At 33.9% G+C, this 14481-nt stretch overlaps 1 protein-coding gene across 6 annotated transcripts in view; it reads left to right on the top strand.

Annotated features, from left to right (window-relative positions):
• The window catches only part of gus (splA/ryanodine receptor domain and SOCS box containing gustavus), an 85571-nt gene that overhangs the window by 34784 nt on the left and 36306 nt on the right, over nt 1-14481 (top strand). The window contains exon 1 of one of the 6 annotated variants that reach the window (XM_013324459.1): nt 4690-4965. The exons of the other annotated variants lie outside the window; for them this stretch is intronic. Within the exon in view, the coding sequence (XP_013179913.1) occupies nt 4835-4965 (131 nt within the window). The 5' untranslated portion in view covers nt 4690-4834. Of the gene's footprint in view, nt 1-4689; nt 4966-14481 lie in introns of those variants that run through there. 6 annotated transcript variants of the gene reach the window in all.

The following is a 14481-nucleotide window of genomic DNA, read 5'->3' as shown; positions in this document are numbered from 1 at the left end:
GTAATACGTATATTACGGATGCGCATAATTGAAATCGAAGTACCGTACCTGCATATAAAATGCCATTACGACGTGACCGAACAGCGAACATAGATTTTCACTTGAATCGCCAAAGGATAAAATTAGATGTCAAATGGAACTTTAATTTACGAGAAGCCGTTCAAAGCTTGTTGTAATATTAAAATTTACTTTTTTCAGCAAAGTATAATACCTTAACATTAAAATTAAATGCTGTACTAAACTTTTTCATATTTCTTCAATTTCTTTGAATTATTTTTATTTATTTTCATCTACTTTTCGATAATGATTGTATCTATAATTCTGTTTCCTATAATATTATAGAAGAGTGTTCCATTCAAGCTATAGCCAATTCAAGATTTTGTCTTAGTCACCTTTATTTAGCTGTTTACTTGATAAAACTTAAGTTAGATATATGTATTAACCTTTATATCTATGCATGCATTTGTATCCGTGTACTACATTGTTTGCGCAGTAATTAATGTATTATAGAAGCATTTTGTTTAGCGCTTTATATGGGTCGGTGTGTTATTAGAGTCGTGCGTGTCCGCGAACAACTGATCCGATGTTTGTCTTTGTTGCAGGTAACACAACTCCCTTTTCATATAAAATGGGTTACAACTCGATGCAGCAGGCTGTAAGTAGTGCGATAAAAGCCGTGACTGACTGTTTTATGCGGTAGTTGTCACGCTTCATGAAAGGTTGGTCATCCGAAATACAGATTCTAAGTTTGTCAGTCAAGAGATTCAGATTAGGCTATTCTAGTTTCAAGACGACTATTTTCATATATGTCTTGATTTTTAATATACTATTCCCTATGGACGTTATATCTAATTATCTAACTATAGTACACAATTTACCACATGCCCGAATCATTAACCACAAATCTGATGTGCGAGAAATTAAACTTTGCATTACGTAATTGTAATAATATGACGTTTTAGAGCAGTGATCTAATTTAAGTTTTGTCCATTTTTAATTTTTTTTTTAATTTTATGACTGTGAATGTCTGCTGTAGAAACACAATGATTTTTTTCTAACAGAGAGAAAAATGACTGTATTTTTTGGAATTAAGTTTCAGCAGTTAAAACTACGTCAATACTTACAATTTGCAAGAATTAATACGTACACAATTATAATCAACGTTTTAAAACGCTAAACGAATATTAGCGAGGCAAAAAAAGCTATGATAATAATGTTTCGCTCATATTCAAGGTGAGAAGCGTTAGGTGGTGGTCAGTGGCTACCGCGTCATAACGCGAACTTGAGCCGACTGATTATGCCCATTCTCAAACTTATAAATTCTATAGGCCAACGCCGAGGCTGACTTACCAAGGTTTTCTTCTACATTATGTTAAAAAATATATATTTTGTAGGTCATATGTCCGAATACAAAAACATTTATGAGTTTAACCATATGTTTCTGTCTGAACAACGTTGTCTCATTTTTTTCAGGGAGAATGAAAGAGACGAGAGAATTATTTGTGTGAATGTTTAGTCAATGGAAACACGGTAAATTGTAAAGTTTACGAAAGCCGACGCTCAATGTGTTTCCGATCATTTTTTGTGATCTCGTCCTTTGTTTAATAGATTCCTTCCTTGAAACTATAATACTTTTGCAGTGAATACTGATAAGGATAAATAATAATTAAGTATATAGATATATGTTGTCTGTAAGTCCATCACCGCAGAATTAAAAAAAAACTTAATTAGTAAGCTATGTGTTCTACATTTAACGAACACATACATCTAAACTTACGCATTTATTATTTTAGTAAGATATAAATATTTCGTAATAATAGAATAGTATGCATTCCTATTTTGTTACATCTAAGCGTGTATCTGAATGTGTTATGTTCTCTATTGAGTACACTGAGTGGGATTACGGATATATGTGTAGTACGAACATAGCTAAGATGTTATCGTGGTACCAATTGTGATAGTTATATGCAGGTTTTATGTATATGCGATATATAATCTTATTCTGCATGGAATCAAATTCATTCCGATAAATGTTTTCTTACATAAAATGTTAGTTTAAAAAGAAACGGTATTGTACGCAACACAAACAATCCCCTTGTTTCAAACAACATATTAACAAATTCAAATGTTAAAACTTTAGGAAATGTAGTTTTCGGTTTCGAACGATTCGACGGAAACTTTAACAAGTAAAATATGCCGCGAGTAGAATGCGAATATGGAAGCGTGTTCGGGAGCGAGGCAACAAGTCGTTACGACCTCTAAACATTCAGGCACCATGCATGTAACGGGAAAGTGGCACTCTGAGGCGCGGAGATTGGAAATGCGATTTCGAGAATACGGCGACGTGCGCGACACCTGCCGTGGTACCGCTGAATAACGGCAATGCAACGGGCGCACATCACGATTGCAGATAAAAACACGTAATGTCTGTCACGCTGCAATAGCCCCAACAGACAACAGCTAGTGCAAATGTTACATTATGAAGTGAAGAAAGTATATGCTTGTGAAGACATGCTTTAAAGTAACTGTAATAACTTTATGTGTTACAATTAATCTAGATTTCAGTCATTTCTTTTCCACATTGGTGACGCATTAGAAGTGATAACTATATTAATATTAAGGGCAGAACTCACACGCCGCCGGTGATTACTCATGTCCTCCTACCATCCTAAACTACCGCTGTTCCCTCAAGAAAAATAAGCTATGAGTTAATCACAAAAGAAACATTAGTTCGCGGTACTGACGTTATTAATCTTAAAGGCGCCGCCTGGCAAGTCGAGATTGTACCATTGTATATTTCTATTGCTATATCTTACTTAATCTAGTACGTCAACTCACTTTATTTAATGTAACTCGTGCTAGGCTTTCTTATGACGTATTTATTATTTTGAGTAATATAATTAAAGATGTGTTTAAAAATTAATCCAGGAAAAATTAATTTATGATTATATTTTGTTAATATCTTTATAATTAATTAATGACATTAATTTGTCCAAGTAATTTTCAATAATCCCTATAATTATTTTGTTGACGCTTCACATCAAACTTTCCAACATTTAAAAATAATTAATTAATGATTATAATAGCTCCTCTAATATGTTTTAGTACCATGAATGTTGCATTTAATATACTCCGAAACTACATTATTCCTGGGTGATAAAGGCTATTTGGTACTAGATTTTAATTTCGCGCGGATGAAATCGCGGGCAATTGCTAACTTGTTTATAAAGAAATTCATTTACTTTTCAAATAGAGAGCACTACATTATATACAAATACATTTAAATAAACCTGGTTCTATCTATTTTAATTGAAACTAATTATGTTAATATGTGTTTTTGACTATTCGTTAACAGATAGCGCAACGAAACTGTCTTAACTTATCCTTAGGCTGGAACTGGAACTGTCTTAACTTAGCCCTAATGTCCTCTCTATAGCTAAAATACAATTTGTTTGAATTTTTGAATATATACTAAATATTTCAAGTTGCCGCGTATCAAATGTTTACATACGGTGTTGAGGCTTTAATAATGCGATGTTTTTCGACCAACTCGCACATTAAACCTTTATCTATGTACATATTATCGATTATTAAACTGACTTCTACGTAAATATTGATTACATAATCGTCCATAAACATGAAACCATTCATTTAGTTTTTGTTTATGACAAACGGACACAAAATAAATAACATGAGGTAATCAACATGGTATTTTTAAAATTAGTAGTGTTATTGTTATGTTATATTTTAAACACGGTTAATAATTAAATAGAAATCTCATTAACTATCGTCTATTAGAAAACTATTATAATATTATCGAGATGATATTTTTAATGACCTATATCTAAAAAAGCTAGGACAATATTTTCATAATGTTTACGTAGTTACCAAATCTAGATTAGTCGTTGGTGATTGTATTAACATAAAAATTTGAACTCTATTTTTATTTAAAAATAAGTCCACGTTGAAACTGTTTAATTTCAATCCATGGACGGCTTGTTAAGACCACACGGTGAGAACACATGAGCAGACAACTAAATATAACTACTAACCACATGTTACACTATCGATATTTTTAATGTTTAGTACGATGAAATAAATTCCATACGACGCTAATATGCGGAATTGCCATTTAGGTCAAAGTCAGACGACTTAGAATTATAATGGAACTTACAGAACGATTGCGATGAATGTTAGTATATTTTCTCGATTCATCTTCTGATACGTGCTGATTCGTTCGTACGCATTAGGTGCGCTTATCTCACCACATCATTTTATGTGAAACCATTCGCTACTTTATGCTATACCTAGAAAATTTTCTTCGGACATATACTTTTCAGAACTGTTATAATCTAGTACCTGCACTTGAATCTAGCAAAAATATTACCAATACTCGTTACCTACCACCACATAATAAAAATATAAGAACATTTTTATGTAATAAACCAAACACGTAAATCAGCCATGACATAAGTCGATTTTAGACACGAATATATGTTATTATTTCGTCTTCTAATGAACTTGACTTTGGATCTATACCTAGCATTACGTTTACAACTCCAAGATTTAGCTACAAATATCTCAAGATTTAAAAACGCAACATCTGGTAACCTTGTATACAAATGTGAGAATTTGCGATGTGCAGTGCACTCCAAGGAAATGAGAGAAGCACATTATTTGTTGGACAAATTCTAACGGAGCAAGTCGCGTGGGGGAAATGGACCGCGGGCCGGGCGTGTGCACGCGCACCGCTATAATAGATCGTCCGTCCCAGTTGGTTTCGGCGCGTCGCTGCGAGCACGTGGCTTTATAAACACCGCCGCGGTCGCTTTATATGTTACACTCGCATAGTGATCGCCTTATTTTGTTTCGCTCCCACATCTGTTCCACCCTGTGTCTGTTGGTTACATGTGTGTCGTGTCATGGAAACGTTGTTAAGCCGCCCCACGCTTTCCGTCACTGGAGGTACGTCAAATTAATATCGTTTGATTATTTCAAGAACACCTTATTTATTATAATGATTTTTACGGTACGATAACGTTAATTAACTTGCACGTAGTTGTGGATTTTAACCTTCAATATAATTGCAGCATAAGCATAATGTATAGGCTTATTAATTGTTAACGATGTTAGCTAATAGCGGAGTACGACTCTGGCAGGAGGTCAAATGCAAATCGTGTGACCTGAGAGACGTATATGGTAAGCCTAATGTCCTTTACTTGGTGATTCAGTATTGTTTGTGAATTGTTTAGCATGTCTCAGATATTATGCGTAGTATATAACTATAATACCATGCTACTTACATATATTGTCGAATAACCGAGGATTTTTAGTTGAAACATGTTAACACTCACAATCTTTTGATTAGTGATTTACCCTTAGACAAATCTTTTTTCTCTAACTAAAAGCCATATTTGAGACGACTTCCAAGGATATCTTCTATTTTAAGAGAAATTTCGAGGTGACTTTTTTCACGTTCGGTAACTTTTTATAGACGCGTTGTCGCTCTAAAATTTAACTTTAGCTATTCTCGTTAATAGAGTTGAGTCTTTGTTCACTTTCTACAAAAGGCTACTTTGTTAATTCAAAGAAAACATATTGATTATGCATTCTAGTGCGTAATTGGCACAATGTATCTAACACGAGAACTGGATCGTCTGACAACTTATCTTTGACCTCCTCGACCTTAAATTACGCTAACGACAGCAGACGCCATAACCCTACCAGAAATAAGTGACTGTCGCTATATTGTTTATCTCTTATCTACGCAAATATATCGTGTGACCCACTTCATTACTCGAATACAATTTATACAGCTAACGTGTACCGTGGGATTAGAATCTATGTTAGTTGGCATTTATATTGTTTCCTTCGGGTATTAAAAGTGACACATGATAAATATTCACACCAATGTTGAAAGGTAGACGTCGATCCGTTCCGAGTCAGGTACTCGGACCACCCGGGAAATATGGTCGTTGTCTGCCTTTCGAAGAGTTTTTGCGTTGGCTTTATATACCTTGTATGGAATGTGTCTATTTCTTTTACACGCATAGCCGATGTGTTAACTTCTTTGCTTACTTATCTTACTAATATTATAAATGAGAATGTTTAGACGGATGGATGTTTGTTCGAAGGTATCTCCAGAACGGCTGAAGAAATCTCGATGTAATTTTGCATACAATATAACTTAGTTTGGAAGAACACATAGGGATTGTGTTATTTTTTTAATAACGCGCGGACAGAGTCGCAGGCGACAGCTAGTATAGACATAAAATATGTTTTAGTTGCGATTTATCGGAATTTTTTAATCGTAAAAGTCCGATGTGTTATTGACATTTGGACAAATTCCGCCACTCACTTGCGAGACCTTGCAATCGCAAACAGTTTTCATTGGCAGTTACCTCTTGTTTTCCTCAAATACACGTTTGTGAGGCGAATTATAAACGAAAGAATCGTGTTCAATATTTAACAGGTTTTCGATATTAAATACGCTTTATATTTATCCACATTCGTGCTATAGAACTTTTATTTATAGTTTTATACGTATGTAGATTTTGTATATTTATGTTATATAAAATAAATATCATTGTTTGGGCCTTCTAGAAATTACGAGAAGAATCATAAAAATATAATAGATATAATGAATGAATATTTCAACATTATTACGACGTATGATTCTACAAAGTATGTTCTAAGAAATGTTTTCCTATAAAACATTTTCATACGTTATTTATCATAGCAGTTGAATCCGTGTTTCTGTATTCGTTGAATTTACATGTTTACATACAAGTTTGAACAGAACGTTTGGGCGCTTGCTGTGCGAGCTCGCCGAAAGTGGAAAGCCTTGGTATTATCGAGTACTACACGGTTATTTAGTAACAGTAGCGCCATACGAGAATATCTATGCCAGTGTCGTATTGCTTATCTAGACGCTTTTAGACACGTACGGAGTGTGTTGGTGCGATCAGAGCACGGATGATCAGATTGTGATGGTTTAGCATATTTACTGCAAGTTTTCTTTAAATAATGTCTTCGTCATCATCTCCCTGGTCTTTCCCGCTCACGAGGGATTAACGTACACGATTTTATAGACCTAAGTTTTGGCTTAATTTTTTGACCGGCTGCCTGCCGGTCGTCAACCCTAATAGAGATGAAAACATTTAATTTAAATTAATTAATGAAAAAAAATATTTAAAAATTGCTTATAAAATATGCCAACAATAAACATGAGTAATTTTAAGTACGTAATGTTTGATATGAAAATTTTGGAATATCTATGTAAGCAAATTGATTTATCATGTTTTACTTTGACCTTTTATCTATCTGGGAATACATAAAAGATGAATAAGTACCAATACTACGAGACCCGTTTAGGGTGGGGGGGAGCGGTGTCTTTAAAATATTACGGTCAGTCACAGGAACGAGAGGGGGGTGCTCAGGTTTTTCATAACTCATAATTCACTAGTAATTTAAGTATGCATGCAGTCTTAAAAAACTTAGAGAAAACTAAAAAAATAGGTCACCTAATATGGGTATGTTCCCTAATTTATAAGATGCGATAAAACGATATTAATTTGTAGATACTATGTTGTAGATAATATTAACTCTTAAATAGGTTACCTTAATATTCATAACATTGAGTGCCTCATTCTTTCAATCTAATCCCTTTATGCATAATGTTTTATATAATTTGATGGCATTAAATTATGCTAATCTCTGACAGAAAATCCTCTTTGCAAATGACCTTAAGATAAGAAATTTGAAAATTAAATTTTATGTTATTTCAGTTGTGTTAAAGGTTTAATAAAATGTGACCCTCGAACCTTTGGTGTTGTAAGAGACGGATCTTTTGTACAGTACAGTATGCAAATATAACTGCAGCTTAATATACTAAGGCGGCTTTAAGTGTACATTTAGTATATATAATAGTATCAGCACTAAGAGACTGCTAAGTGTCCGTTAAACAACTAGACGGCAGTTTTGGTGGAATGCGGAATTCGTTATTCATTGCACTAATTTATTATAATGTTTATTACTCCGAACAGAGAGAGCACATAAAATGATTTCTATTCTATTTGTAAAAGGATTTTTAAGAATATTTTATGGTTTTGAAGATAAGAACTTATGATTTATATTTTACCGACACAATTAGTTTCATTCGCCTCTTTGATATTATTAAAGAAGATGAAATACAACACAATGAACTCAGTTCCGTTCTATATTACAAAAGGGGTGAATGTGAAAGAAAACTTCCTCAGGCCTTCACATCAGTCACACATAAGGTGTTAGCAAACAATACGCGGGCCGTATCTAGTAATGAGAACACGTACCGCGCCTGACAAGGAACAAATATCCGGGCCCTGTTCACGGCGGCCGAGAGCCTTTGAACTACGTGTACACCCGTGCCCTTACCCTTTCCTCTTTATCGATGGAAATAAAGGAAAAAAATTATGGACGTTCCATATTTTCGAGGGTCTTATTGCTTTGGGAGCTGGAACTATCTATGATCGCGTTCGTTCGTGACAAATAGCATTTTTTGATGCGAATATATTACTCGATGGAGGGTGAGATCAACGATATCAATTTTTAGGGTTACCTACAAAAACGCCTGTAGAATATTCTATAGCAAATCTTAGTTCCACACTCAGAGTCACTAAGGGTTACTAAGGGACTGTTTTATTTACCATTGAACTAACTCCACTAGTCTTTGTTGAGTGTTCTTAGTATTGTAACATTAGATAACTGTCTATTTGTAAATATGAAAACAATTGTCATTAGGTAATCATTTTAGTAATGGATTCGTAATTATGACTAAATATTCCGTCATTACTTGACAATGGACACTGTTCATTCATATGCACTTTACCACGTAAGTGTTTATTACATCATACGACTTAGTTATGATAATGAATACTATTTTACCTTAAATATATTCGTAGAATTTTTTATGCAATAACAAATAAACGCACTTCAGTTAACTATGTGGTAATTTTTTGTATAGTTCAGAATTAATATTTTAAAGTTTAATAATAAAAATTTGATTGTAAAGAATTAACAGCCGTTAAAATGATGCAATTGAAGGCACTGAAAATAACAAGTGCAAATAATACAATAATACAAATAAAGTCTTTATTTCTCATTCGATACGATAACGAATCTCGATTTATATTTACTTAAACGCGCAGCCCGACATTGTGCCGATGTGTTATAATTTATGCAGGTTGTTCGCGAAGTATTTTACAACGAAACTCAAGTTTAACCATACGCCGGATTAACGTCTCTCCAGTCGGGCTCATTATCCTTAGTTAATATTGCACGGCTTAAAGTCGTTAGCTGGTAAAGTTTTGATGCTTACACGCTCCCCACGCCTCGGGGTCGGCAACTATCGCTGCCGCCGTATGTCATCATTTTCTCGCGTTAAATCTTCTTCCTGACATTATCTACACCACAGACAAATCTCTCCTTGTTACGTAACTACGAATTTAATATTTATTGCTTTGTGTTTAACTTATATCAGTTCTTATTAACAAATTATGAACGTAGTTTTGACATCGGTGCAATATACAATTTAATATAGCCATCTAAGTGCTTGTCACGTGACATACGTAAACGTAAAATAAAGCTATGATTATTTTAAATGGCTGTATAGATATCCATTTGCAAGTTTAGAAAGTTGTTCAATATGACAATCTTTTCTGGCAGAAATAGATTAACTTGCTTGAAAGTCAAACATTTTAAAATTAATAATATCAAATAAATCTTAATGTTTCCATTTTATAACAGATAAACTTAAAATAACTGCAGCCTTATTAAATATTAACTGCCATTACCGTCAGGTTGGTGTCCATTTTTAAAGCTTTTAAATGGATATGCATGCATATGCATGGATATGCATTTTTAAGGATATTGATTATCTCGTTTTTGTTACGATTTTGTAATATTTTCTCGATGAAACAATGTTAGCAAGGTTCGCGTATACAGCAAACAAACTCCGCTTCGTTATCGAATGGGGCTTGGGTAAATCCTCCATCGACTACTACGACGCGCCTCGGTACAAACACACCAACAGATCGAAGCTAACCATGTTACTGTAAATCAATACTACAGCTTAGAGCTACGGTATGACGAAATAAAAATATTGACATCGTTGCAAACGAACCAAAAACAACACTTTTACCTCTCTAATATAAAAGTTTTTGTCGCAATAAATCGAAATATAGCCACTTTATACCAATAAAAAAACTCTTAATTCTTTATATTTGTTGAATATATCAGAATAAATGATATGTTAGATTTTTGTTTAATTGAACCGAGTAATACTTTGGTTAAGTTTATATACATCTTTTTAAGTTAAAGAAAGCTTTATGATTACTTAAAATGAGACACACAAGTAAACTAAGTGTTTAAGAAAAACTATTACTTTACAAGTTGTCATTCAATGCATCGATAGATGATGACAATAGAGATTTTCTAAAAGTTCTCTTTGCTCAATACCTAAGTAGGGACATAAAAGTCGTACCGACAGGAAGGATTATAAATATCTTTGTTCAAGTCGTCCATAATAATTATATTGAAACTATGTAAAGTAGATAATAGGTTAGCAGTAGCGTTGTTAAGCTCGTACAGTCCATTGCCAAATACAATAAAAAAATTGAGTTAAGAAAAGAAACTCATCGTTCCTTTTGAATGCTAACTTTCTTTGTCTTGACAAAAGTAATAAAAAATATAAAAGAAACTAAATTACTAAGTACAACCTTGAATGTTTCAAAGCATTGGGATTTTTATTCAAACTGCCTGGACTCTATAGTTCGCTTTAATTCATCTATATTATTTTGGTTTAATTCAATTGTAACAAAACTTTAACCTATAAATGTATTTAGAAAATAGTTAAACAGTTCTTTCTCTCATAATGTTAGTGAAGGAATTTTCAGTATTCCTCGTCTTGACGAGATGTAGGACAATTGAGCGTCAGAGAAATAAATAAAAAAAGGACCGGCGCCTACCACTCGCTTAATTTATTTACTCGAATACTCATAAATACTGCGCTGAAATAAATTCACGCCTTGTTAACTGCAACCTTTGTACAATTAATGTCCTTACGTCGAAATTTGCATTTTAATGTTCCTTGCTGGACAAGAATTTTACATACCGTAAAAATAACGTAGCTCGCTAAAGAACTGCTAGCAACTTAACGAGTTCCTATTCAAATATAATAGCGAAAAGTTAACCGAATGAAAAATTCATGCACGCTTCATGTAACAAAACTAATTACTGACCTTTTTTACTCGGCAACAGTTTTATAACATTCTGGAAAGAATTACTATCATTGTTATTTTTTAACTAAATAAAACACAAGCTCTAATTTCCATACTTTTTCTCGTCGACATTTTGTTGGTTTCAGTCAACCTCCTACGGCTACATTCTTTCTTCAATTTATGAACCCTTGGACCCGTGGACCTCAAGGGGTCCTGCACCTCTGCGAAACACGGCCCTAGCTTATTGAATAGTTATAGTATTAGGTGGTATTCATGTTCTTTATTCAAACTATTTTCAAGTTTTCTTTCTCGCAAATTGTACTAAACGACAGAAAAACCAAGAGGTAAACATAAGTCCACAAGTCGGCAGTATCTTTCAATAAAAATATGTCAGGTCTATATTCATAACGCAATCATTATCCACTGTTCCATGAGTGTATAACGTCGTAAACGTGACCCGGTCACAGAGTTTATAGCTGGGTACATAAAAATAGTAAAATTTTAGTTGTAACTGAAGATTTTTGTGCTTTAGAAATATAATACTTTCATCTTGAATTATCATTGTTTTCTTCCGGATGATTCTGCATAAAGAAAACATTTACATATTTGGACTGTCTAGTGGTTATAAGGTCTGTAGCCAATATTTATTGTTTAGTTAAATTAACAGAGTCGTATTGACGGTAGTTCGGATCCTGATTACCAAGTGAGTTAATGGCAAATACTAGTATGTACATTTTGCTCAAAGTACGATTGTTAGATTTGATAATTCCATCGCCCTTGATTTGATTCTATTTAGCCTGTATTTAATGGTGGCATGCTTTTGTTATTTCAGTGGTTTTTGGTATTACTATAAAAAAGGAAATTTGAATTCGTCTCAATTGCATTGCAATTAAATAAATATCACGTTTTAAAATGCCGTCAGCCAGGACAGGGAGAGCATAGTAATATTAATAAGCTATTTTACTTTTATTGGGGAATTCACGAAGGTTGTGGAAGTTACTCCGTAAATTGCATTTTTGGGCCAAATTAAATTGAAGCACTTTTGAAGTAAACATCGACCTTTTGAAGTAGTTAAGTGGCGAGGCCTTGGCAACGCTCCTCGGCCTAGGGGGGACTGAAGAGAAAGTCATAAAAATTAAAACATTTATATTTTATTCAAATATTAATTAAATTACATTACACTTTCACTCGCAATAGGGACCACGGTCATTGATTGATGACTCGTAATCTGATTTTAATGAAGCCTTATTGACTTTTTATTCTAAAAGAAGGCTTCACTGGTGTTGAAAACTTTGAAGGAAATGAATTTATTTCTTTTGAAATTGAAATGTTAAGGTTTGTATTTACTTTAATTATAACTTAAACTAATTAAGTATAAAACATAGACGTTTTAGTGATAACTTTGCTATTTCATATGTGATTTAAAGTGATTTCGCTACCAAAAACATATGATATTAAAACATATTTTTATCCCTATACTATTGTTCGTATGTTTCGACAGTGGGTGGGTACTCACAGATACATTTGCTGCCGAGCCGCACGCGTCACTTAAATATGAAATGTTTCATTCGTGCGTTTGTTAACTAGCTTTTTGTAAACGTTTGCACTACGTGTTTTCGTATCACTTTTGTATTCATAGAAATATATTTTTATATAAAACATAGAAAACCTCACGTATTTTGTTTCAAACGAGGTCAAAATATCAAAGGAGAGAATACGTAACATATTATCGTAGTTATAACAAAAACGCGTAAAGTTAATATTGTTTGAATATTTTAACCATTTCAGTTTAAATAAAGCTTTTGTTTGGATGAATCCATTACACCTCTAAATTGCGAATACCCAAGTCATGTTGTATACTTACAAGATCATGTGATTTAACCTTTCATTCACTTAAAATTACGAGGTCAACAATTAAAAAAACATCGTCAACAAATTTTGTCAAAGCTAAGCAACTTAAGTTATAACCTTGCGTTTAATAGCTTACATTAAATATCCAAATATATTGTAAAGTCAACAATATGTCAGCTACTGTGTGTACGAAAAACTTGATCTCGCGCCTCAGTATCTTCGTCGGAGTGGATTTTTTTGCGTCACCTCGACCTTGTTGCGTAAGACGCATCGGTTCCTCTTCCTAGTTTGTTAGTTTTCGCAACGTCCGCGCAACGCTTCCGCCGGTCAGCCGAAAAAAACTTTTTTCATTCCTTGAAATAAAACTGGCGGAGCGGCTTAGCGTTATTGCAAATTCCAATTTATACAGCGCTACAGCGGGGCTCCTTTATCGTCCTCTCTTGAATATTAGAATTTTTAGATGAGATAGAACTATATGAAAGTGCTCAGTGCGCACGCCGTTTGCCTAATTAATCGAGTGCGATAATTATTCCATGCGAGCTATGCGAGCTATCCGCAGCGTTTGCGAGAAAATAAAATGCAATCAAACGGTTTAATCCAGTTACGGACGCAACCGACTAAATAGTTTCCATTCGAGTATTATACATTTGATTACCACTATAAATATTATAGCGTAAGCCTTTTTTAATCTAGGTTGGATTTATTGCGGCGCCCGGATGCATATAATATCAAAGAGGAGGCGGACCCGAAAATTTATGTACGTTTTTTATCTAAGAGGAATTCTGCAACCATAGCGGGCTTTCATTTCGCTGAAAAGCGCAATTTTCCCCATTCAGTATGGCCGCCTAGTGAAATCGTTATCGTCAGAGCTGCGGCGGCGCCCATTTCCTAATGGCGGGATCGCGTGCATCCAGCTCTTTATTATGTACCTAGACCTACTGTACCGATTACTTATTGTATTTTATTTTGACCCCAACTTTATTTGCAAAATGTTGTTTATCATCAAATATGTTATCTTCTGAAAAAAGAAGACACTGCATCACCCTCCCACCTCATCTAAATCACCTACTTTAAAAAACGTATTAGTTTAAACGTGTGTTCTAAACAACGACTAAACTGCGCATGAATCATTCGTCTATTATGGGCAAGCCTTTGTAAGTAACCTACAAATAAATCAAAACATTACTGAAGTCACGTAAGCTTCGTGTTTATAAAGGAACATCACGTGTTGGTAACCTAACTCGCATTTATATTTTATCATCGATATCCTTCATGTAACTTTCAACGCTCGTCTAATCCCTCCGCGTATAATGCTCTATCTTCTAAAATTTCATGCAAGCGTCATAAATTATTTTCCAGACACGCAGGTGTTTCC

This window comes from Papilio xuthus, unplaced genomic scaffold, assembly GCF_000836235.2.
Source record: "Papilio xuthus unplaced genomic scaffold, Pxut_1.1 DF824992.1, whole genome shotgun sequence".
In the NCBI taxonomy this organism is placed as follows: Eukaryota; Metazoa; Arthropoda; class Insecta; order Lepidoptera; family Papilionidae; genus Papilio; species Papilio xuthus.
Note: the sequence above shows the minus strand (reverse complement) of the source record. Positions and strands in the feature narration are given on the sequence as shown.